This window comes from Seriola lalandi, unplaced genomic scaffold, assembly GCF_002814215.2.
Source record: "Seriola lalandi dorsalis isolate HSWRI2012SDOR001 ecotype SW California unplaced genomic scaffold, Sedor1 jcf7180002054660, whole genome shotgun sequence".
Taxonomy (NCBI): domain Eukaryota; kingdom Metazoa; phylum Chordata; class Actinopteri; order Carangiformes; family Carangidae; genus Seriola; species Seriola lalandi.
Genome location: NW_019525213.1, coordinates 1,454,992 through 1,480,565, shown reverse-complemented (window position 1 = coordinate 1,480,565; position 25,574 = coordinate 1,454,992). Strand labels below are relative to the sequence as shown.

The 25,574-nt window shown below is 40.2% G+C and overlaps 3 protein-coding genes across 4 annotated transcripts; all 3 read right to left on the bottom strand.

Annotated features, from left to right (window-relative positions):
* Window positions 1-280: 280 nt before the first annotated feature.
* srsf5a (serine and arginine rich splicing factor 5a) lies at window positions 281-8,313 on the bottom strand. 2 transcript variants are annotated; one of them, XM_023421046.2, is made up of 8 exons: window positions 8,167-8,313; window positions 6,266-6,402; window positions 6,099-6,169; window positions 4,486-4,593; window positions 3,695-3,764; window positions 2,146-2,219; window positions 1,953-2,057; window positions 281-1,418 (listed from the first exon to the last, which is right to left on the bottom strand). In XM_023421046.2, exons 2-8 carry the CDS (start codon window positions 6,389-6,391, stop codon window positions 1,100-1,102), a joined length of 873 nt encoding a protein of 290 aa, XP_023276814.1. In that variant the 5' UTR covers window positions 6,392-6,402; window positions 8,167-8,313; the 3' UTR covers window positions 281-1,099. The 2 variants fall into 2 exon arrangements, with proteins under 2 accessions (XP_023276814.1, XP_023276815.1); XM_023421047.2 differs by having other exon boundaries at window positions 6,266-6,399; window positions 8,167-8,303.
* Window positions 8,314-9,391: 1,078 nt separating this feature from the next.
* On the bottom strand, window positions 9,392-20,118 carry LOC111665919 (deubiquitinase DESI2). The gene is made up of 5 exons (XM_023421048.2): window positions 19,089-20,118; window positions 14,825-14,897; window positions 12,967-13,060; window positions 12,734-12,875; window positions 9,392-12,372 (listed from the first exon to the last, which is right to left on the bottom strand). The coding sequence occupies exons 1-5, from the start codon at window positions 19,125-19,127 to the stop codon at window positions 12,127-12,129; spliced, it is 594 nt and encodes a 197-aa protein (XP_023276816.1). The 5' UTR covers window positions 19,128-20,118; the 3' UTR covers window positions 9,392-12,126.
* A 935-nt stretch (window positions 20,119-21,053) lies between these two features.
* On the bottom strand, window positions 21,054-25,250 carry synj2bp (synaptojanin 2 binding protein; the record flags this gene model as incomplete). The annotated part of the gene is made up of 3 exons (XM_023420925.2): window positions 21,054-23,147; window positions 24,242-24,337; window positions 24,999-25,250. Coding segments are annotated over 3 exons (486 nt in total), but the record flags the coding sequence as incomplete, so codon positions are not given.
* Between the last annotated feature and the right edge of the window lie 324 nt (window positions 25,251-25,574).

Sequence of the window (25,574 nt, the reverse complement as noted above, 5' to 3'; positions counted from 1 at the left end):
AGAGTCTGACTAAAGTTAAAATCAATTTTCCCATTTAAATTGATTAGTATTATTCAAACAGACTGATAGTATATACATCAAATTTTATGTGTGTACCTGGGGTTTAGCAACATTTGTGCTGTAATCGCAGCACTGAAATGATTTTGGCTGATAGATTAAATAGTTTGAGAAAGCTTTATTCAGTTGAACTGCAGAGACTTTTAGAATGAGACTCCCAGCATTCACAAAATATAAAAAAAATAATTAAATCGCTCCTTGTCGACATTAATAAAAAATGAAATGACAATATGCAGTGAGTTTTATTAGTATCAAATCAATAAATGTATTTCTTCCTGCTGAAATAGACACAACAGCACACAAGCCAAGGCTGGAGATAAAGTAAAAGCAAAGAAAATTAATCACCAACACAAGACAAGGTCCTGATACAGCAGTGTTTAAAAAAAGTCTAAATTAGTGCCAGATTCCAATATCATTACACAAGAAAGCTGAAAAATCACCAACTGGGATGTTTGCATTTTTATGTTCACATACATATCAGGGCAGTGAATGCAGCATGTATAGAGGCACCTGTTCTGGTGCCTCATCAGAAGCAGAATCACAGTTTCACGGCAATGCCAGGAGCTCGCATTACAGACAAAAACACACCCATCAACATTTGGGGGGGGGGAGAGATCAAAATCCATTCCCAGCTAACCTTGAACACTCAGGCAAAGCACAGAGGAGTGGATGGAATCAAAAACATGGCAGACAGCGACGACAGGCTGCAAGGTTGTGATCATCACCGATCAAAATATTTTTCTCACTCAGTATTTCATCAAAATATGAAGGGACTTTTAAAAGAGGGAAATGTATAAATCATTAAGTAACAGGGAAAACAAAAATATTTTCCCTGCGAGAGCACAAACTAACAAAAAAAAAAAAGAAAAGAAAAAAAATCGAAGCCAAAAGTGGGCACATTAAGAACTGAAGATCTTATTTCAAAAGAAGCCATGTAAAAGGCAATTCCCTCCCCTTCATTAAGAAACAAAACCACGTGTCACCATACAGGCCTATGGTGAACAACTACCAGTCTATTTTACCGCCTACGTGTGAATCGGACTCAGTGCTTGCTGTCTGCAGAGGCGGAACGGGAACGTGAACGGGATCGGGAGCGAGAGCGAGAGCGAGAGCGTGAACGGGAGCGAGACTGTTTGTTCTGAGCGGGAGCAGGTGAACGTGAACGTGACCGAGACCTGGAGCGGGACTTGGAGCGAGACTTGGATCTGGAGGGGGATCTGGCTGCGGCCTTGCCCCCTCCGGATGTCTTCTTCTCTGGGGTGCGGCTGAGAGATCTGGAGCGGCTCCTGGAGCGGTTGCGGCTGCGGGAACGACTCTTTGAGCGAGAGTAGCTGCGGGAACGGGAGCGGCTCTTGCTGTGACTGTTGGGAGAAAGAGAGAGAGAAGCCATGTTTAACATTAGTCCTGTGTGTCCTGTGTTATGCAGTTTTACACAAGACAAGAAACAATAACATGACAAATCTTCAAGCTGTAGTGAGCAGGATATTAACGCAGAAATAAGAGTCTTGAATTCTCTGATAAATCATAGATCTTCTCCTTTGTCATAAATGATGTTGGCCTCTGATGTGTCGGGTTCAATCACTGGTGGGAAAACAAACCAGCTGGCACTTGTTTTTTAACTTTGGACAGAGTCAGACGAGCAGTTCCCATCTACTATCAGTCTTAATGCAAAGCTAATTACTGGCTCTAGCTTCCTATTTAGTGCATCTGTATTAAAGTCTCCTCATTTAACTTTCAGCTAGAAAGCAAAGAGCAGCATTTCCCTAAAACTGTACCATCATGTGAAGAGTTCACTCATCTACCAGATTTCTAGATCAGAGGATCAAACACTTTAGTCCTCCTCATAATTAAAGCTACACAATAAAAAAAAACAAAAAATAGTGAAGACAAATCACCTTCTGCTGTCCTCGAAAATCTTCAGCTTGCGTCCGTTCAGTTCCGTCCCGTCAAGCTTGGAGATGGCATTCTTCATGTCACTGCGAGATGCAAACTCAACCACCCTGTATTCAAGCAGAAACATTCGTTAGGACCGAACTCTGAAGACAAAGACAGAGAGTGAGAAGTTTGACAATGAGAAGAAGAACTCACCCCTCATTTTTGTTGGGTCTGTGAGCGTCCACAAAGGTAACTTCACCTGCTTTTCTCATCAGGTCTTTCAGGTCCTGTTTCAAAGCATAGAGCAGGATTAGTAAACCAGAACAGAGCATGAGGTGCCAGTGAGAGCCTTTTTCTGACCTGGAGGGAGAGAAATGAGCAGGCAGCAAGAAACCAGCACACACAGAAACATGGGTTATCTAATGCTGTCTTTTGTCACTTTGTGATAAGCTCCCATTTCAGTGGAGGGCATGTAAACAAAAAGAGCCACTGAAAATGCTTTGTGAGCGTGGACAAGTGTTGCCTTTTCTTAAAAACAATTTCTATGTCCCATTACTTGGCCCCAAGAATTCGCGTTTATTGTATTTTTTTTTTTTTTTTTTTTTTTAACTCTTCACCAAAAACCAAATTCAACTTCTGAGTAAGACGCCTGACAGGTAACAGCAGTTTTTATGTGTCAAAGCTTAAAACATTTTTGTACAAGTCAGTGCTAAATTTTGTGTCTGCATGTGTGAGATAAACTTATTTATCTCTATGTATTTATAAGGGGATGGATGACGACAGTACTATGGGTAAGTGAACAAAAACCTGATCTTTTTGTTCATGTAAAAGTGATTTGGCTCAAAAGACGTAAAATCTTTACAAAGTAAAACTGCCCCCCCGCTTCCCATTTGAGACCCTACAAACTCTACACCCCGTTACCACCCGACCCTGAACAAACCCAATCACATGAGTTTTATGCTACTTACCGCTCCATACCCAGGAAGATATTAGCATAGAGCCACTTGTCCAAATAGCAAATGGGAACCAATGCAGTGTTAAGCCCTTGAGAAACGACCTCGGCCTTGACTCAGCATCCGGCCTCCACAAGTAAGGAACCACCAGAGAGCAAGTAGTAGGAGGGGTGTGCGCCCAACTCAACACCCCCCCCCAGCTCCATCAGCAACAGAAAAAGACCCAAATGGGAGAGTGTAGGGACCGTGGATTTGAGGGGGGTTACAGCAGTCGGGGATGCCAGCCCACAGAACCTCCAGACTGTGGCTACGGACCTCCTAAGGCTACCGTATCCTGCGCTAGACCACTTTCACCCGCTACGGGGCCCAGCCAAGACTTTAGACCGGCGGCAACTGCGTGTAAGGAGAGGCACCAAATGGACACTATTCAGAAAAACAACCAGGAGAGGGCGCTACACACTTCTGACACCTCCGTGGAGGTTGTGCATTCACCTCTGATGTAAAGGAAACCATATCAGAGCAGCTGTTAAAAATCAGTTAAATGTTTTTGGTTAGAATTCCCATGACCAGCAGTAACATGTGCTTTTGTGTGGAAAAACTTATGTAGATGGAGGTAAACAAAAAAACTGGGGGCTTTCTATTGTAATTAGCCAATTAACTGTTGAGTACATTTTTTATTGTAATCTGACTACAAACAAATTGACCCGGCCCGATCAAATGAATGCTGCTTCACTTAAAAAACATCATTACTATGAAATTTGAAAGAGCTTGTGTTGTGGGATTGATAAGAAAGTTTAGTGATCCTTTACCTGCCAGCTAATCCGTGAGGAGAGGTTCTCGACAATGAGCCTGTGGTCAGTCCGCACAGGAGGGCCATACCTGTACAGGCAGACGAAGAAAGAAGGACGGTCTTTAATGAAACTTTTTTGTGTAAACAGGTGTGGACAGATGCTTCCAAATCAATCAGGGAAGCCCTCTGTTGAATGCAGGCTGTACAATTCACCTGAATTTACTGCTGTTGTATTTACTTTGCCAGCCTGAGAGCTGGGTCAATATTTGAATTTGATGCAGCAGCAGAACAACAGGCTTTCATTTTCCACCAGCTTTGACTTTATCTCAGTTAGTCCTGCTTAAAAGATTAAAGTCAAATATTTTTTTGTGCATGTGTTTTCTGCCACACGCATGTAATTATATTTTTGTCAGGCTTTGAAGTCATTCTTAGTTTTATATTAGTACATCACATGTACCTGCATAAACACCCTGGCCCAGTCGTCATGGTTCACTGTGCTCACTCAAGTCGAATGTATGATGATCAGAACCAGAGATTTAATTATGTTTATTTCCTCACAAATATATTTTGCCTACTACTGCATTTGCTTGCAAAGCTGTGACTCCGGTTTCCATTCAATTAACTTTTAATGTATCCATGCTGACATTTGATAAAGTGAACTAAACACACTTTCCTCATGACACAAGATTTCAACTGACTGAGTCTACTGGTTTTACTTTACTGGAAATTTGACAAGAACCCGTCTTTCCTCTGTGACTGTACCAAAACATGAGCAGAAGCTTTAAGCAACTAGTTAAAAGACTAATGTACCTGGATCCACTGCTGCGAGATGGGCGATAGCTGCTGCTGCTGCTGAAACGTCCCATTCCAGGGCCACCACCTCTTCCTCTTCTGGAGCGTGCGTGCTCGATAGTGACCCTTAACGAGACAGAGTGAGAAATTCATTAGATAAAACATGAATAAGATGAGTAACAAATTAAATTAATAATGTGTCTAAGAAGGAAATGTAGGTTGATAATTGATAAAAAAGCTCTGGCTAGATTTACAGTCACGTTCACTATCCTATGTGAGCTGACTTAAAATAAATCCTTGGATTAAGTTTTTGTGCTTTTAGGTGAAAATACATGATTAGATGCATCAACACTCTCTTACTTTACAGAAAACAGATCATCGGTGGTGACTACAGAGAGAAATGCCTTAACTGAGGAACTGACCGTTAATAATGCAACAACTACCAGGTCTCCTATGAAACACATGCTGGTGATTTTACTGCATTGTTGGCTGATTCATAGTTGCAAGTGCTGCATTTAAGTAGAACTATCTGGATAAATCATCAAACAAATAGTCAATCGACCCAAAGATTCAGTCAATGATTCGATGTCTAAAAGGGGTCAGCTGATCGTCATGAGTGTTTCTCTTGTTTGAAAAGAAATCAAACATGTTTTTCTCCTAACAGGCAAAATGGCTGCTGCAAAAATAACTGCAACATATCACTGGTGTAATGTGAGCAGATTGACTAGTGCAGCATGATGAAATTTTTCACAACCTCCAAGTTTCTCCTGACTCCAACATCTGCAAACAGTTAGCAACACCCTGACTGATTTCCTATCATGTATTTTCACTTAAATTTGTTATATGTGGTTATGGGCTGTAAGAAAATGACAGTAAATAGTGAGAAATGCCCGTTATATTTTCCCATAGACCAAGGTGATGTCTTCAAATGTCTTGTTTTGTTTGACCAAAATCCAAATAAATTCAGTTCACTATCATGTGTGACAAAGAAAAGCATCAAATCCTCATATTTTACAAGCTAGAAACAGGAAGTTTGGTATTTAAAAAAAAAAAAAATTACTATAGTATTGTTTGATTTTTCATCACTTGACTAATCACTGCAGCTCCGATAAAGTCAAACTTGTTTGCTTCTTATTTTGAGCAACTTTTGAGTCATGTCTGCTGCCACTGTGACTCAGAACCACTCTGAGCAGACCACTGAGTGACTACACTGGTATTTATCTGCAGCGCAAATCAATTCTCATTAGAATATACTGCAAACTATTAGGACTCCTACACAATTCACAGCTACAAAAAGTAGCAGCATAGGAGTATTCATTTTGACTTCAGATCTGCTCCTTTGATTCTGTCCTTGTAAGATGACGAAGCCTTTGAGTCATAGTGGGAGCAGAAGAAGTTAACAGTTACACCAAAGCTAGAATAAGTGTTTGGGAAATAACCATAAATATAAAGCAGGGAACTGATTCTTATTCAGTTTCTGCCACATTAATAACCAATGGTGGGTGTACTGGAGGATGGTGAACATCGGCATTAGCTAACCTTGCTGTGATGGTAGTCTAATGCTGCGCCTCTCTTTGGTTACAATACTGCCAGAGTAATGTGCTCAGAACACAAAGACACCAGATTATTACCTTTCACTGCACAACTCTTTTCCATTCAACTCATACACAGCATCATCTGCATCTCTGTGGTCATCAAATTCCTGAAAAAAGGGCAAACAAATGGTAATTGTAGAGGCAAAAAAAACAAGACAGGAACAGAGATCATGATTGACAAAAAGGTGGTCTGTGATACTAACCACAAAGCCAAATCCATTCTTTAAGTTGATCTCCCGAATCCGTCCATATCCCTTGAAAAACTTCTCCACATCTCTCTCTCTGGCGTGTGGGCTCAAACGGCCAATGAAGACACGACAGCCACTCATGTTGTTATCTGCTGAAATGGGAAAACACAAGATTTGTTAAACATTCAACAGCTGGAGAGTAGAAGCAGCTTAATGTTTAATATTTGTCAGTATCATGACTTCACTTTGCCCTTAGTTCATTTTAAGCACATCACAGTATGATGGGTTGCCAAACATATTTTGGCAGCCGTTAATATACCTGGGCAGCCTGCCCAAGTAAAGTCTTTGTGTGGGAAACACTGTGGTTACAGTTTAAGCCGTCTTTTACCAACTAATTTAATGATTAGATGTTCCTGGTGGCTTACCACCTTGTTCAACACTTCCCTGAAAACTGTGCATATGTTACCTTTTCCTATGTGAATGCTTTTCTGCACTTGTGAATAAAGGTCTGACTAGTGCCACATTAAGTCAAGTCTGGAGTGAAACACACAAGCTATAGTGAAACTTGGCATACCTGAACAGGATCAAAGCCACATTATACCCAGGTTCTGGTCAAACCAGTTCCATTACAGTTGTTTACAATCAAACGTTGCCACGGCCCCAAGATCTCAAAGCTGAAACTAATACCCCCGATATTCACACGCTCAGTGCCCAGTTTATTAGGTACACCTAGCTAAAAGTAATGCAGCATAATGCATTAGGGCTGCAGTAAATCCTACCTTCGTGAGGGTTTAATGTTCAGGTTTTGATGGGCCTGTTTCAAAGAAGTGTTAATTCAATTCATCATCTATGATGATTCTGGAGGTTGTGTGGGAGTTTGAGGTTCTTACATTACACTAGTAAGTTTCTAACGTTGTCCTTCCTTAATGTTGTAAAAAGAGTGGACAGCATATTAATTCAGTAATACAACACCACAATCTACAACCTCAAAAATGTTCATTAAGTTCATTCCACCTCTCTAGAACAGTATTAAGTGACATTAAGCAAAATTTCCTGACTTTAATATTTTAACTTTTGATACTTTAAGTACATTTTACAGCTGCAATGATTAGTTGATTAATCATTTACTTCACAGAAAATAACTCAGCAACTATTGTGACGACTGAACAACCATTTAGGTCATTTTTCAAGCGAAGATGTCGAACACATGCTGTTTCTAGCCGCTCACATGTGACGATTAGTTGCTTTTCTTTGTCACACATGATAGTAAAGCGAAAATATTTGGATTATTGACTTTTGACCAGAAAAGTCATCTGAAGAGGTCACCTTGAATCTGTTGGAAATAACACACATTTATCGCCATTTTCTTGACGAGAGGATTAATCGATTAAGAAAATAATTGTTACTTGCAGCCGTAGTACATTATCGTGATTACGCCTACACACTTTTTGTTAAGTAACATTTTTATTTTAATGCAGGGCTTTTATCTACAATGGCGTATTTCGAGCTTGTGTTTTTTGTACTTTTACTTCAGTAATGGATCCGAGTACTCCCTACAATAGTCATCACTTAGGCCTAATTTTAGCCTGAGGACACATCGTGATAAATTTGTGTTAAATTTATGCATTGCTGAAAAGAAGAAACTCAAGAGGTGAAAACTGAACATTTGCCAAATATAATTTTGATTGAACTGTTTAATATTAAATGGTAAAGCAGGCTTTTATTTAAACTGGAAAAACACAGTTAAGACTTGTGGCTCGGTAACGGTTGTAGCTCGCCTCGAGGTCGGCTACGGCTACCTACCGTTAGCTACAAAGACATCACTCACTGCTCGGAATAAACGAAACCAACGGTTATTTACTTAAAAACCAGCGAGTTAAGACAGTTATTTAACTCAGATTCAGTCAGATTCTCACCTTAATTTTCTCCTCAAGCCGTCCCCTTTGCTGTTGCTTACGTTGCTAGTTAGCTGCTACCTTCACCGCGCCGTCCACTCGACTGTGTCAAAATGGCGAGCGAGTCTAAAGAGCAAGAGAACAGGAAACGCTGCTGCCTTGAAGTTGCCAGTTCGGGTTTAGTTATTAACCAAACGACTTTACCCCTTTATTGCCCAATCATGTAGTGCGTGGGCTGTATTAATTTATCACAGTAGTGTAAGACATAGCTTATCCAGTTGAAACACAGTAGATAAAAGAAAAAAAAAAAGAAAATACTCGGCGTTTCCTAGAATCCTCAAAGGGGGATACGGCACGGATTTGGCAACCAAGGTCAGAGTTCAGGGTTGTGTATTGGAGCTAAACTTGTTAGAAAAGTACCATCTTAAATCCAGGTGCTGTAAATTAAGTAGTTCTTTCCTCTATTTGGTAACAGTAACAGATCAAACAACACGTTACTTCTCCTTTATAAGCGGTGTATGCACATTTAATAAAAGGTTTAAAGCACTATTGTGTAGTTGGAAAAACAAATATACACTCAACTAACAGTTTATGAGGTACACCTAGCTAAAATACAACAGTCCTGAAGTAAATCCTCCCCTCATGTACGTCTATCATCCAGGTCATGGTATCCCCACATGACAACCGTGATCCCTTCACGTAGCTTATATCTCAGATAGCAAGATTAAACTTCTGGCCCAACATATGCCTGGGTTCGTGGTCCGAGTCTGGCCCGTATACTTCCACATCTGGGCAGATTCTTTTATCTTCCAGTTTTGGCTGACAGCTGGAAGATTTTCTGTGTGTGCACCAGAATTGGTCCACATGTGGAAGTATCATCTGATAATCGTGCTGTATATGGGCCACATTTGGGCCGTGGAACCAGGCGTATACTCCGCCAGGAAAAAACAAGCATTTGGCCCGAGCATGGGCTGGATTTAGTGAGGGGTATGATCATTTTGGATGCTGTAGTTTGCGGTGCTGTTGAATTGTATTGCATTATATAGAAAAGTGTGTCTGTTATTTAGCCTATTCTCATGGATATAAATGGGGTGGACAAAATAACAGAAATGGCTGCCAGTATAAGTGCAATACAATTCATCAGCACCATAAACTGCAGCCTCCAAAATTACCAGTTATATCAACGCCTCGCTAAAACAGTTTCAACACAAACTGAATGTATGAATGAATAAAAACAGCAGTTAAATCAGTCCAGATGATTTATTGGCCTACTTAGGTTTGGGCAATAAAATCAGAGACAGTAGATATAATTATTAATCACAATTTCAACATATTTTGTGAGATTTTCTGTAAAATCAAATTTAGAAATTCTTGATGGCTAAAATAGTTAGAAAATTAATGTTTTTGGCTAATCCAGTGAAAGTGATGTGCAATACCCGGCAGAAGAAGGTACTTCATCACAATGATGCTAAAAAACATAATTTAAAAAAAATCCAATGTTACCATAAAGCAGTCCTGCTCATTGAACTCCAGCACTGCCCACAATAGCTTCATACACCCAGAGATGTTGACCTTGAATTTAACGGGATGGCAAAACTTCGTCTCACAGTATATACCACCGTACAGTCTGCTACTACCCATATTTTAGACTAAAACAAAAGAAGCAAAACATTTCTTGGTTATCCATCTCTTTATTCTAGTACTATATCATCATTCTTGAAATTGTCTTGGGTTAGGAAAAAAGAAATACAAGGTTAAGGTTGACACCATACGATAGAAAAAAAATACCTGTCTGTTCTGCTCTGTAGAAAGTGCCAAAGACTTTTGAGTGTGGAATACTGACCACTGTACAGCCCCCGTCAACTTAAAATATACCAAAGAATCTGAACACAGTACACTTGGTGAAATGTCAGACTACATCAAAAATAAATAAGGATATAGCTTATTTAAGAGCATGAAGAAGAGGTCAAATGATTAATTTGCACTTTCAGCCCCATTTATCAAGGTGTTCAGCAGGAATTAGATGACTTTCAATATTACATGTCATGCGTTTTCCTTCCTGAGAGAGGGTAGCTGTCCATGAAGACACAACAGCAGGAAGGATGGGAAAAGATTCAAATCGCATGTGGCCTTGTTTACTGAACTTTTACATTGAGAAAAGCAGGTGACATGAGTAAAACTACAAGGAGCCAATGTTTGTCATCACTGTCATTATAATCACCACCATCATCATCAATAGCAGAGGCAGAAATAATCGTTATGCATATCTGCTAAATCCACAATGTTTACAAATAGTTTTATGACATCATATTTTTCCCTTTCTTTCTGATCTTCTCACTGCAACAAACACAACCTCTTACATGATGAGTAATTTCACAAAAAGATTGGTTCCCTTTCCTTAAAAGGCTCTGTATCTGTAAACATGTCACAGTTCAGTTCACAGTTAAAATAAATCAAAACATAAAAATATGGTCTTAAAGAAATAGTTTGGCATTTTGGGAAATACTGTTATTCTCATTCTTGTTGGTTAGAGGAGAAGATTGATTTGGGACCTGGGAACATGCCAATAAGTTATAATAAGTGATCTTTATAGGTGCTGGTAGGCAGATCTTGTTAGCTTTGGAAAGAGCTAGGCTAGCTGTTTCCCCCTTGTTTCCAGTCTTTATGCTAAGCTAAGCTAACCGGCTGCTGGCTGTTGCATAATATTTACTGCACAGACACGAGAGTGCTATTCATCTTCTGATCTAACACTCTGCAAGAACGCAAACAAACCTACTTCCCAAAAATGTTGAACTATTCCTTTAAGGATTACTGCAACTTAAAGGGGAATACTGAATTTTTCTGCTTTTCTTTCTCATTGCAGCTCAGTCTTTACCAGTTTAATGGTGAAAAAAATGATTAGACCAGAGAGGAGCAACCTCTGGGTGTAAATGTACATTTCCTAGCCTGGAAGATATCGCACCGTTATAATATAAATACTATTTGGATATAAAAGCGTAGACAAAAATTGTACTGGGTCACAAAGTCAATAATAGTCAGTGTAGCAGCTTGACTTTCTTTGTGTTTGTGTCTCTGAGATGTTCACAGAAAGTGACTGGGCTGCCCGACGCTGTGTGAACAGCGACTATTTAAAACGAACAGTATTTGCCCTTGATTGTTTATAACCGTTGGTGAACTGGTTACACTGGCAGCTAACGGCCAGTTTACGGTTTAAAACAAGTCCCAGTTTAGATCGTTTCTTTAAAAAAAAAAAAAAGGAAAATGAAAAGAAATACTTGATGATATGATCAGAAATGTGGCATCTCAGTTTAGTTTTATCAAATTCTTTCAACATGCAACATTTGAACTCAGGGAACGGTCCAATCCTCTTTAACCCGCTAACCTTCTAAAATGGCCAAAGTAAACTACTACAGCTCCACACAAAGAAAGCAGAGTCAACAATATTAACTGAAGGCCACATAGAGGTTATTGAACGAGAACTTGTTGAAGTTGAGCAGATTAGCGGTTTCCTGGTAACGTCACTATCAGTAGTCTCAGGTGTCTATCTAGTTATTCTACAAAAGCAGCTCAGAAGGCAGGGCAGGGAACAAGGCTGACAAAGGTTTAAAAGTTCATGGAAAAGACTAATAATAACGTACTACAAACTTCAGATCTACAAGTGGTTGTTGACGAAGCCTGAGCCACGCTTCAGTGCTCAGGTCAATGTTTGCCTCTGTCGTCCCGTCATCTGGAGAGAGGACAGGAAGGGTCTCTGTGCTGTAGGTCTGAAGTCTCTGGCTGCAGCTCTCCTCATCAGGAGGAGAGTCTTCTTTCCCTGCCTCTTTACTCAGAGGACAAACAGTATGAGGTCAGGTGGTTGTTCAAGCCTACTAATGCCACTTGAGCCACTTGCAGTGGTGGCAGGAAGGTCCAGAGGTCAGTGTGTGTGTGTGTGTGTGTGTGTGTGTGTGTGTGTGTGTGTGTGTGTGTGTGTGGGGCAGTTCACACCCTCGTGTGGCGACAGCTGTGGGAAGAGCCCGAGCCGGCGGCGGCAGCACCGGACGGGGACGAAGGGTCGTCGTCGCTGGACTCGTTGCGCTCCTCTTTGTGGAGGCCGAGGCTGATGTGGCTCTGCAGGGCGGCCGGGGTCAACCACTCCTTGGGTAGGCAGCTCTGCAGGAAGGGGATGCAGGAGCTGAAATACGCCAGTCTGTTCACCCAGCGAGGGATTTCCCGTCCGCACAGCAGCTGAAAAAAGGCAGAATACGTGATGTTAAACATATTGTCTTTATCTGATGTTAGAATCCTCACTAAGATCAGGAAAGTGGATCATATCCCTCCAGCTCTCAGACCTTTACACCGACTTCCTGTTGGCGAGAGTATTGACTTCAAAACTCTGCTGATGGTTTAAGAGGCACTAAATGGTTTAATGCCAAAATACATTTCTGATGTGCTTCATCCAGACCTCATCCTCATCCAGGTTCACCTCATGGTGGCGCGAGACAAAAAGTCAGGAGATCATCAGTGTCATCGTTCTCTGGAGTCTGTATAAAATCTGATAAGTGTATTTCAGTGTACAGTATAGTATATCACACATATATAGACTGACCTCAGACAGTGAGGAGGAGAAGTGGTTGCAGTTTTTGTGCATTAGATGGTAGGCGTTCCCTTTGAACTCTTTACCGAGCTCCTCCATGATTTTATCTATGTCCTCCTCTGTGAAGTCCGTGGTGCCCAAAACAATGGCCTCCCTGTTTAAGAAAAAAAAACCCACACACTTATCTCTGGCATTAACATTAGCGACGTCACAATGCATTGTATGCTAAACTGGAGAATGCTCACTTGAATTTGAATGTCTCTCCCAGTTCAGCAGCATTGCCTGGGTTGATTTCAAAGATGCCACTGAAAGGGTACGGATGACCCCCGTACGCAAATTCTGTGTGGACAAAGATGCAAAACAGAGGTTAACTCTTCAATTAAAAGCACTCAACAGCTGTGATTACATCGAAGCGAGTAATTAATCACAGTCACACTGTACTTAAATCATTAGGCCTGGCTAATTACAGGCCTCCATGCTCTGTATTACAGCAGCACAATGGCAAACAGTGATGAACACCAGGGCCGCAGCAGGATATTGAATACAATGAACTTGAACTGTTACTTATGTAAAATCTGAATTTAATCTGAATGTATACATTTTACCAACAGACGCACAGCGCTGTTTCAGACATGTGAGAAAGCAGGAAATAAAAACAAGTAGTCAAAGATGAAATAAAGTAAGTTTATCAATAATATGTTAAAGCAGTTATTTGTTACTTAGATGTATTAAAATTTAATTTTTCCATATGAAGACTGATGGTGGAATGTAACTAACTACATTTAAACAAGTATTGTGTTTCTTCTTCTCTCTATTACTTCTAACTCCACTACAGTTCAGGGGGAAATACTGTCATTTGGACTCCACTACATTTATCTGACAGTGTTCGTTACTGATTACTTTACAAATTAACATTTTTCAAGTGTTTAAATGTTTTACTTGTTAATGAGCAAAAGTTCTGCATTGAAAATCACATGAATTAAAAGTACATAAGTATCACCAGCAAAGACCTGTGTTGTTATATATTATATTATTGGAAGCATTAACATGTAAACGACATTCTAATGTTGTAACTTGTCATATAAAGCTAATTCTAACAGTTTTATATACTAGCAAGCATTTTAATCTATAACAACGCCTAATATTTTATACAATGATCATATGTTTTCTATTTAAATACTTAATCTGTAAGGTGAATAGTAAATATAGCCACCCAATGAACATACCAGAGTAAAAAGTGCAATATTAGCCTTTGTGGAATAAAGTACAAGTGAATCACAAGAATAGATGTAGTTAGTTATATTATATATGAAACCTCACTATTCAGACAATACTAGCCTCTTCTGATAATATCAACATTTAAAATCTTACAAAGCTGTGGTGCTGGGTGTCGACGGTTACACAGATTCTATAGGTGGACGGACTCTATGCAGCAAGATTCAATACATGTAAATCAGATTTATTTTATGCCATACATTGTGGTCTTAGCTATCAAAACTAGGATATTTCGGAGTTGGAGCTCTTCACCTGAAAGTGAGGGTATATTAAATTCATGGCATCGTTATGTGAAAATATGCTGCAAGCTCCGGATACTATGCTGAAGATCCATTAAAAGGGGTAATTTCCTGCCTGAGTAGAGACTGCATTTTCCCTCTCATCGTATTTCTCGGCGTGAAGGCCCAATATTTCTGGTTGCAAGGGCATAATGGAATTCCCAGTGATCTAGTTTCACGCTGGTTTCTGCCTCTCTTTTTTTTTTAAACTACAAACACACACACACACAAACACACACACACACATTTACAGTGAGTCAGCGGTGAGTCAACCCAGAGAAATGGGGTCATGTTATTAGGAGCACAACTCCATATTCCATTTTTTTTTTTCTAAAGCTCCACTTCATCCGTGTCTGTGAAAGCAGCCTCGCACAAAATTTCATGATCAGACAGTGACGCACCAGGTCGGAGTCTGGCCTGGTTCTGTTTAGCTCAGACGAAACTGTAATGGGATTTCACAGACATAAAGGAAGCCCCCCCACCACACACACACACACACACACACACACACACACACACACACACACACACCTCCCACCCCCCGTCTTACCTCTGCCATAAATCTCAATGCCTGAGTGGAAGACTCCAATGCCCAGATTGGAAGTGTATTCGTTTATCCAGTACTGCAGAGAAAGAGTGAAAGAAGGGGGGTCAGGTGGAGTGAGGCATTTAGGATCAATATCAAGTTATTTGGTTAAAAAAAACAAAAAAAAAACTTTTTATGCTACTCAATTCCACTGAAAAAGTAGATCCCAATTACTTGATGATAATTAATCAAACACATTCTTTTGACTTTGTAGAGCCTAATTATTATACAGCACTTTTGCTATTCGATTAAATCGAAAGTGCTTTGTTTTCTCTGTTAAGGGAATTGTTTTACATTCACCCTTTTTCTTTGCCGAGAGTTAGATGAGAAGATCAATACCACTCTCGCATCTGTGCGGTAAATAAGACGCCGGTGGCAGCAGCCGGTTAGCTGTGTACGGTAACAACTGGGAAGAGGTGGAAACAGCTAGTGTGGCTCGTACTGCGATACAACCACTAACCCATTCAAATGTAATGAACTCATTGCTGATACAAAACACTGAACAGCACTGTAATACTCTACATCTTCTGTCTAAAGTTATAACTTCTCTATTAATTGGATATTTTGAATAAAACTGAATATTGTTTTAAACATAATGTCTGCACTTGCCCCATCTAAAGCTGAATCATCCCTTCAGACAGCCCTTGGGTATTAAAGGTGCCATTCTAGGTTGTTCCTACAGGATCTGAGCTTTGATATGATTCTTATGAGCAATTTTATACACCATTTTTTAAATCATGTTTAGTTTAAGTCTGTTTTATTTTGATGTTCTGATTTTGCTTTGTAGACATAACTGTCCAATAAATGCAAAGTGACTTGCAGTATTTTATTTTGTTAAATGTGATATTGTTATTACTGTCTATCTCTGCATGCTACTGTTAACCTGCAATTTGCAGCAAATATTCATTCATTTATTGACTTCCTCTGTTTATTCTTGTTCAGGATTGTAACAGCAGGAGCATCCCAGCATGCACCAGGCAGAAGAGAAAACAAGGGAAACACTTAGGACTGATCCATCTCAAGGGCAAATATACAATCAGTCACAGTCTCTGGTCCGTCTGACCTGGAAATCTTTGGACTATGGGAGGAAAAAGACAAACCCAGCACATCAAACCTGCTTTATTCTTGCTACGAGCCGAGCTGCCGCCTCTCACTGCAATCTACTATCAGGAGATTATTCATAGAAGGACCACAGCTCGCCCCCACCCCACACCCACTGACACTCCCATGCCCTGGGACACCCGGGAGGAGACATGCTAAGAGCTATCCGCGCTGGCCCAGCTGTCCGCTATTAATAATAGAACACATTTCCGGGCTCAGAGTGATACAATAAAAGCATTTCCACCACTTTACTTTGTGTCAACAGAGTCTTCTCGTGTGTCTGCAGTGACCTCTACCCTATTGGCTCTCTAGCTTTTGTCATTTCACACCAGGAATGGTTGGAAATCTTTTAACCGGAGCAACCCTCCCATATTCCTGGAAAGAAAGCACCTACAAGGGCAAATTCTTCCACCTAAGTGAAATGAGATTGACAAGTCGCCTGTCAAATGACCCGACTTCACCCTAACAAATCGGTCCTGGCAACATTAGTGAAGCTTTCATAGTCACAGATATAAATCTCTTCTCTGGCGATGCACCCTCACTCTCTTGCTTTTGTGAAATCATGTTGCACGCCAGCGCTGCTGCAGAGATCCATGCAGCCTCCCCTACAACCTCCTGCCTATGCAGATACAGCATGCGCCACTACACACATCCACCAGTCACGCTGATTTCACATCGAAGATGATCGACTCATCCTCCTCCCTCCTCATATTATTCACACTCAGGCGGATCCCGTCGCCTCCTCGTGTTCTTGTGTTTAATTCTCTGCAAAGTATTTAAGGCTGACTCTGACTGTCGCTGCGCTCAGGATCACTTTCTCCCATTTCAACAGCCGCTGTATGACCTGTTAAGTCCTGGCACTGCAGAGCCACCCTGGAATTAAATCAGCTGTTTGAGCCGTCACCTCCGGCCCCACTGAAGTCCTCAAGATATCAGGAGAGAGCCAAGAGTCCAAAACTGAAGCCGGTCTTGAGCTTAAGTGTGTGATTAAAGTTTTATGTGAGTGTTCTTAAAATCACAGTCTGGTTTTTGGCTGTATTCACGTATCACGCTCTTGTCTCGTAGTTGTACAATTTCTCAAAATATGAAGCAGGTCTTTAAAAGCTCAAGGATGAGAGCACTTGTTGAAATACTTAACTTCAAGTACTTCATCTCACTCTAGTGAATAATAATCTCCAAGTGCAGTTATTTTCGTTCTTTTATGTGTAAAACTTTATTTATAAGCAGTATGTATAAGGACATTTTAAGTGTTTATCCACATGTTTATTAACAACTCCTCTCGTGAAGCATCTGTAACTGATGTATAAACCAATAGTGAATGGTTGACCATGCAATGTAGCTCAGTCAACAGTCAACGCTGTTTTACAAAATATGTATCTTCTGGATACATAAAAAAAGAGCAAACATTATGAGCGCTTATATTTTCTTTCAAATAAAACATTAATGGAAAACAAGAATCCAAATGAGCTTCATCACTGAAAGGTTGCTACATATCAACAGCTCACACTGATAATCTCACCTCTCAGGCTTTCTCCAAGTAACTGCCTGATATAAACGTTTTCATATGTGCCAAACCACCAACCCATTCTTTTGACAGTCATCCATATTTACTAAATGTAATGAAGTATAAAGGATTTATTTGTTATATTTAGTTATAATTCTAAACCTAATTTTTGATGTTATTTATGGTGTTTCTTTTCTGCTATGGCCATTAAATGTAATTACACTCATTATCTACCTCCCTATACAGTAGATTTCACTGTCAGTGGCGGGGTCTGGATTCAAATGACATGCGTTTGTATATATTTCATTATCTGTAAATACATTTCTACATAAAGTACTCCATAACTTAACTATTTTAGTATTTAATATCAGTATTTGTTCATACTTTTCCTTCACTCTCATGTTGGCAAAAAGCTCTGGAAGAAATAACGTAAGTGGTAATTTTTTTTTTGTAACTACTACATCTTCAGTCTAGAATGAACCCCGCTTGAGTTTTGAACTGAACTATACTCACTTGTGAATGATTTGCGCGCAGCTGTAAACGGTTTAATAAATGTTTTAAAATACACGGTAGGGTCATGTGTCTGATCATACATCATTAAAATATATTAAGTGTTTATTAGAGGATGGATGGAGATTGTAATGGTTGACGAACACATTAATAAACACTCGACATGTCCTTATTTCTGCTTAAAACTACAATACACTAAAAGCAATATTGTGCATCCATGTTGCTCATGAATGCTGAATAATGAGAACTGAGGTGAAACCAGGAGAGAAACAGAGTCATTCTTTGCATTTACAGCAACATGTTGCATAATACTCACACAGCACACTATTCAGCAGTACAGTATGTGAAGACCTGGCAGTGGGCACATGTCTGAATGAGGATCCTTGTCCTTTTGCTGATGTGTGTGGGTTTATGTGTGTGTGTGTGTTTGCATCATGTGAGCACAGTGACAGAGGTCAGAGGGAGGCTGAGGTTGGAACATGAAACTGTATTGTCTTATGTGCTTTCATTCTTCTCTACTTTTTTTTAAACCTTTTTTTATGCTTAAATATCACCAGATTATCTTCATCCACCAGTTAAAACACAGTGATACTGCTCAGTAAAGGCTGAATTAGAAGATAGACCTAGAATTTGTCTTTATATCACACAGCAGGTCTGCAGCATACCAGCTAAGGCTACGTACACACTGTGTAGCTATAGTATAGGCTGCATACCTCCCAGTCTCCTCTTCAATTAGTGTTGCAGTAAATCTTTGAACATGGGTGTGCCTGCTCACCATATCCCATAGAAAATTATTAAGTCAGCTGTTAGAAGTCCACAGGTTTAGTGTTACATTAGAAACATCAACATGGAAGATTGTTTATTTTAACAGGTTTTTGCTGCCTAGTTTCCATGTCATATTTGAGTCCAGCTGGCTCTTTGCAACATGAAAATAGCTGTGAAGTGCACAAATGAAACAGGTGTGTGTGGGCCTGACATCTCTAGTGGTGCATTCACTTCCCAAGTTGGTGAAATAGTCTCAGCCAGAAACAGAAAGCAAGAAATAAGTTTAAAAAAAAGAAAAAAAAAGAAAAAAGAAAAAGTGAGTGCAGTTTGGTTGAGATGGGTCCTTACCATATCATACACGTTAAGGATAACAGGTTCATTGGCCATGGTTTAAACCTGAGCTGGAAAGGCGAACGTCCCCACCCTCCACGTTTTAAGGTCGTCAGCACACCTCCACACCCCGCTGAAGTCACAGGGCCACACGGCGGACAGCAGCAGCAGCGGCGGCCGGCAGGCTTCTGCTGGACGGATGGAGGCTGCTCATTCCCCCCGCAGGGCAACAACTACTGCATGGGACACCGCTCTGCGCGTAAAGCCAGCCAGGGGAAAATGTCCAAAAGCAACCGGGCAACTGAAGCTTAGCGAGATGTCACAGAGCCATTATCGCAAGTAAGGTCAGGAAAGCATGAAGCTCAGATCCCTGCAGGGCAACGCAGGGTGCAGCGGTGGACGCGGCCCATGTCCCGGCTCCAGTAATATCTGTTGCAAGGGAAACCGATGCAGGCAGGAGGTGTATTTGCGAAATAAAAGCAACCACAGCGGCTCACAATATCAGATCAGAGTTGATAATGTGGTCCATAACGGACAAAAAGGGCCTACAAATGTTGAAATCTGAAGCAGGCGCCGGGGGACAGCAAGGGCGGACCGATGTCGAGGCCATTTTTTTACGCGGAAGATGTTGGAGCAGCTGTGGGAGAGGACTCCTGAGCCATGGCGGTTAATTGAAGCTGATAGGGGGAGTCCGGTTCACCAGCAGCAGCATCCCCGGCCGGTGCCGCTGCTACTGCTTACCCGCATCCAGCATCCTCTTCGAAGTCGGGAAGGGAAGCTGGTCGGCACAAACCTCCGCGACATGACTCCTCCAACAAAACACCGAACCGTTCACCCAAACCGCTCGATGCTGATTTTCAAACGTATTTCACAAAGTAGCGAGGCAGCCACGGTCCGTCCGTATGGCGAGCTTGTTATCCAGCTCCGGCTCTCTTTCTGCCGCTCTCTGGACGGGGCTGAAGCGTTTGATTACATCATATCTGCCTCCGAGGCAACATCCTCCAACAGCTGATGTGAGACAGTGCTGCTGGTGGGTGTATCGGAGCACATTTTGTTACAAAAGACACCACTTTACTATTTCGATCCACCAGCTCCATGCTGAAATGCTGATATCTGCTTCATTTTCACCTCCGCGTGGTGCACGAGCCACTTACACCGACCGTTAAAAAACGGTTCCGACACATTTTTTTTTTAAGGTCCGTTGGCTCAAAACATTGTTTTGTTTGTGGAAGTTGTTTATTTTATTTTATTTTATTTTTTACTGAAAATGGATTAACACTTCAGTAAAAAATAAAACGGTTAAAAGCGATATAACATGCAACAATACAACAGATTTCGTGATTTATTTTGTGATAACAAATTAGCTGAGTCGTTAATTTATTCCCCTCCTCCCCACTGTATTATGCTCAAAGTAAACAGCATTAGACTTAAGGAAATGATTTACTGTATTCTGACAGTTTTTTTAATTTTTATTTATTTATTTAGTCAAAATCAAGCAACAGTGTCCACTTTTATTTTGAAACTAAACTGACGGCATCCGGTGTTGTACCTGTCGTTTGCCAACTTGACAGTCACGGGCCTTTTGTCAAAAGTGTGAGATACATAAGCAACATTTACACTTACTGTGAAAATTATAAAATTATGACAACATACTTAGTCTCATAATTTTGATTTAGTATATAATTGTATATATTATACAATTGGCAAATCTGAATTTTAACATAGTAAATCAAGCTTTTGATGTAACAATACCTCTTAATTTTGACTTAATACCACATACTTCTGAAACGCTCTCATTTTGACTGAAAGTATTTATTTATTTATTTATTTTTTACCAATCTTTTCTTTACATCCATCTTTTCTCTTTTGGCAGGACTAAAAAAAACAAAAAACAAAACAAAATCAAGAATAGTGGCATTTTTAGATTTAAGTAAAACACATGAATTTCTTGCCTAGAAATGAAAAGAAAAGGGGAAAACCAGGTGAATTCAACATGAATTTTAATGGGTGCTTAGATGTCAAACACACAGTATTTGCATAATTTAGTAGTGCTTCTGATCTACTTCTCTGGTATACTGCACATATTCACAGTCCCAATCAGCAGAGCGACATGAAATGTATTTACAGACAACAAGAGCCACATACAGTCAGAGACAATTACATGATAGATGCACTGCAGACTGACAAATGTGGACAAATACACCCAGTACACACAATTCATACAATTCATCTGCTCTATGGCCGTTACTGGATGAGTTCCATGATTGTGGCTAGTGCAAAAGAAACAAAAAACATTTAAAGTCGTTGACAGCAACTCATCTCTTAGAAAACTCCTTTAAATGGAACTGGCTCGAGCTGCTTTTCACTATCAAGCTGTTGGTCCTTCACACAAAAGAACAACTCCTTTCCTTTCTGACAACATGCTCCAATTTTCATATTCATCCCACAAGAAAAATCACTCAGCGGTCGGTGCGATGTGACTGCAAGCATTGGCCTCGATGCAAAATTAGGAGAATGTTTTAAAATGGCTGTGACACAAACATGGCAGCATCAGCTGTGACTGGACATTAGGAAAAGGGCTGCTCACCACATTATATACATATTTAATGGTTCACCCTGAGTGAACATGTGACGCTTCATAATAAACTCTTCAAAGTGAAACTAATGGGTGATACTCTGAGCAAGAATATATATTTGCTTTAAAAGGATAAGTCTGGTGATAATCTACGTTTTTTTTTCTGTCAACAAATCCCGACAATGAATTATTTTTACTAACAAGCATTTCCTGATTTATCTTCTTCCTCTGTGCCATAGAGCTCCATTGTTAACTGTTCGAAATGAGACACACTGGATGACATGATAAGATAATCATGGGCACAAGAGTTTATTTTGACTCAATCATATATAAACTGCCCTGCTGCCAGAAATACTCATTAGATAACTGAATGTGTATTAATCCGCAGTTAAAAATAGTCCTCATAACATTTGGTAAAATCCACAGTGCCCAGCTGTTTTAGGGAATTACTGAGCTGTTTTTGAAAATTAAACTGTAAATCTGTGAATTGAACAAGTGGGCTTGTGGCTGAGGAAGTTGGAAAGCATTAAGAGACTGACTAACTCGCTATTGGTTTGGAGCTATTAACGAGATTTGTTGACAAGAAAAAACAAAATTGCCACTCGTATCCATTAATTTAATGGTATGTAGTGGGTTGATTTTCATTTTGATCAACACTAAGGAGCAACAAGAACCACCTACTTGGAATATACAGCAAAAGGCACTCAAAAAGTCCATTACAGGACACGATTCATCAGATGAACTGCAGGCTTTTTCAACCCCCAGCTCAATCTAAGCAGCACAGCAGGATGCTGCTCCTCCAATGATTCTGTGCAACAGAGCAAAATGAAAATCAAACCCAGTGCCGTGAACTTTGAACAGCGACAAACTGAAAACCCAGGAATGGGTTCCTCTCACGTCGACAGATCTGCCATTCAGCGATGGGGGTACGGGCCCACGAGTGACTGAACACAACACCGTATTTCAGTTTGTGAATGGACCCTGAAGCTTGAGTCAGTCTGACTTGACCCAAGGTTTTAATACTTTTCTGCAAACTACGGTTTGTTTCTGCCAGAGCTCAGCCCAGCTCAGCCCAGCAGCAGGAATGTCATGTGTTCATCCTCCTCTATCTCCTTACCATCACAAAGTTATCTATTAGAAGTCATCTCTGCGGTAAGAGAGCATCCTCTTGCATAAGAAGGGTGTCAAGAAGCTACCATTAATTCCATAATAAACATGTAGATGGAGAAACTCATCGGTGACACCAACACTTACTAATAAAATAAAATAAGCTCTACTGTTTAGAGTTTGTTCCCTCTTTCACTTCTTTGGCCTTTAGCAAAGTGTTTGATCTTAAAAATAACATACAGTCGTCGTCAGCTCTGTTAAAAGGGTTTCCTACTGTGCCGAATGTAAAAAAATGACATGAGGGCGATGGCTCCCACAAAAGCAACCAGCATTACCAGAGAAGCCCCAGAAGATTCTGAGTGTGAGGGTGAGGGTCCGTTCATGTGAGAGGGCAACTGCAAGACACAGATATGAAAACAAGAATAAACATTAAAGCTGCACTGGAGGTGATATTTACATAGAAAGACCTTTAAACCACATGTCAAACTGAAACAGGTAACACATTCATTTATTGTTAAACCTACTGAATGTAATGATTCATTAGCAATTGTGGACCGACGTCTAAAATATTGTATTTCAGAGCATTCTTATTTTGTTTTTTGAAAAAAGGCATGAACATAAAAACCATAGAAGAATTATCAAACTCCCACCAAAGAAAACTGAACTGATCCTGATCTCTGCCTAAAAGAAGCTAAGAAAAACTGTTTACTTTAAAAACATATGCCATCCCCTGGAAATCAGACAGCTCGAATAAAAAATATGTCCAGTAATTAATGGCTAAAGCAAAGCCAAAACCACGGGTATGGCTATAGTGAAATCCAAGCCTCCTAACCACCAGTGGGTGAAATTTCTGTCCATAAATGGCTGGACTCTCCGAACCTGCTTCCAAAACCATTTCATCCATTCCACTAATTCAAAAAACCAAAAAGTAGATAAAGAGGAAAAGAAGCCAAGACAAATTTGGCTGCGACTGGAAGCCTGGGTTCAACTCGCTGGCACTACGCTACTGAACCAGAAAGGAAGTACACGTAGCATTAAAGCAAACAACAGTCGGCTTATTACCGTTGAAAATGTGATTGTCAGAAAGAAAATGCTCCACGTATTGTGATGTCTGAAACAGAAACCACTGCCACAAAAAAAACTTTAGCCTTCTGTGGAGAAACATCAGTCTTCTCCATTTCATACAGAAAAAGCTACTTTGATTAGGGTGGCTACTGTTAAGGCCATCATCTGTTAACAAAATTAATCAGTTATCTGCTGTATGTTTAGTGCAGATCTGGACCATCACAGAGAGAATTTGTCTTTAGCTTTACTGGTTGTAGCTTGTAGACTGTCAATACAATAGCTATGAGCCCCCTGACAGACAGTTTGCATCCTTTATTTTCTGTATTTGTGACGGAGAGACTCTATAGTGCAGATTTTAAAATAAGATGTGTTTGGAAACATGTGAATACTAGGAAGAATTAATTTAAAGCATCATGCCTCCTACCTTTTTCAGAACACAGAGCTCCACGTCCTCCCCTGCTGTCCTGAACAGCTCCACTGCGGCTTTATGTGTCCGATTCTCCAGCTTGACTCCATTGATCTAAGGTACACAACCCACATGAAACAAAAACTTTACTTAGCTAATTAAATATTCAGGTTGAATTTCCACTGGTGAGTTTTTCAAAATCCTATTTATGCCCCCATAACAGTTTAAATTCAATGTACTTACTCAAATCTATCTAAACAGTGTCGTCTGACTATCCAGCTGTCAAAAGCTGGATTTGACATCTCAGCCTCAATTGTTACCGTACGCTCAAAGCAATATACTTAACCAGTAGGAGCAAAGTGACCCAGGTTTTCTCCTCCCAGGCTACATAGGCTGCTTTTAGGAGGTTTTTGGGGCTCTATAAAATCATCTATCATACAATATCAAGTCTCGTTCAAGAAAAGTAATTGTCATGTCAAGTAAGGTGATCGCTTCATTAAAGCTGCAAACACAAGATTTACTTTATTGTCACACTGAAACCACTAGGACCAAGTTCATCATAATTTCTTATCTATAAGATTGATGCATATAAATACAGGTAACAGCATTCACATTTTCTATTTATTTCTTGTTGAGTAACCTGCAGAACTATGCCAATGTTTCACCCAGGAATCTTGTGAGGGCCAGAACTGTGCAAATGTTGTGTAGGTGACACACACAAAAATATCTGTCCTCTACATCCTACACTTCCTGGATGATAATCGACATTTATTACCGCCAGGATCTTGTCACCCTCTTGGAGCCTCCCATCCAACGCTGCAGCTCCGTCTTCTTTTATTTTGGACACATATATGCCACTGTCATCCACAACAAACTGCTGGTCCACGCCCCCAACTATATTGAAGCCCAAGCCTGAAAAAAAAGAAAGAAAGAAAGACAAAAACAATATCTGGCATGAGACAGAGGTTTTTGAGTAAAATTCAATAGGCACAAATCTCAATGTTTGCCAGGGCAGAAGTTGCTGATACAATCATGCCATTTATCTCAATTGATCAAAGTTCAGGAGAAATCCCTCTAACACTGTGCTGCTACTCAAAGAGAGGCCACTTCACGGAATGTTACATAATAAATCCCAAACATAAACCAGACATTACTCTCTCTTTAAGCTAAATAAACCCTCTAGACTGTCCAGCGCCATTGGTTCAAAGAAGAAACTGTCAGTCTGCCAGGCCGTTACTTTTAAAGATTTTAACACCGCGTCGAAGTGCGTAAATCAATGTTTTTCTTTAATTAAACGTAGATTTTAGAGCTCAACAGGCTCCAACAACATAGCTTCCTTGTGTGCAGTCCA

What these genes read in the sequence shown, in the direction of transcription:
- srsf5a (XM_023421046.2), bottom strand. Translation starts at nt 6,391, where the DNA reads ATGAGTGGCTGTCGTGTCTTCATTGGCCGTTTGAGCCCACACGCCAGA. An exon ending in AAAGAGTTGTGCAGTGAAAG is followed by an intron (nt 4,594 to 6,098) that starts GTAATAATCTGG and finishes TGTCTCGTTAAG; the next exon opens with GGTCACTATCGAGCACGCAC. An exon ending in AGACCCAACAAAAATGAGGG is followed by an intron (nt 2,058 to 2,145) that starts GTGAGTTCTTCT and finishes GCTTGAATACAG; the next exon opens with GGTGGTTGAGTTTGCATCTC.
- LOC111665919 (XM_023421048.2), bottom strand. Translation starts at nt 19,127, where the DNA reads ATGGCCAATGAACCTGTTATCCTTAACGTGTATGATATG. An exon ending in GGAGAGACATTCAAATTCAA is followed by an intron (nt 12,876 to 12,966) that starts GTGAGCATTCTC and finishes TTTCTTAAACAG; the next exon opens with GGAGGCCATTGTTTTGGGCA. An exon ending in TCTCCTCCTCACTGTCTGAG is followed by an intron (nt 12,373 to 12,733) that starts GTCAGTCTATAT and finishes GCCTTTTTTCAG; the next exon opens with CTGCTGTGCGGACGGGAAAT.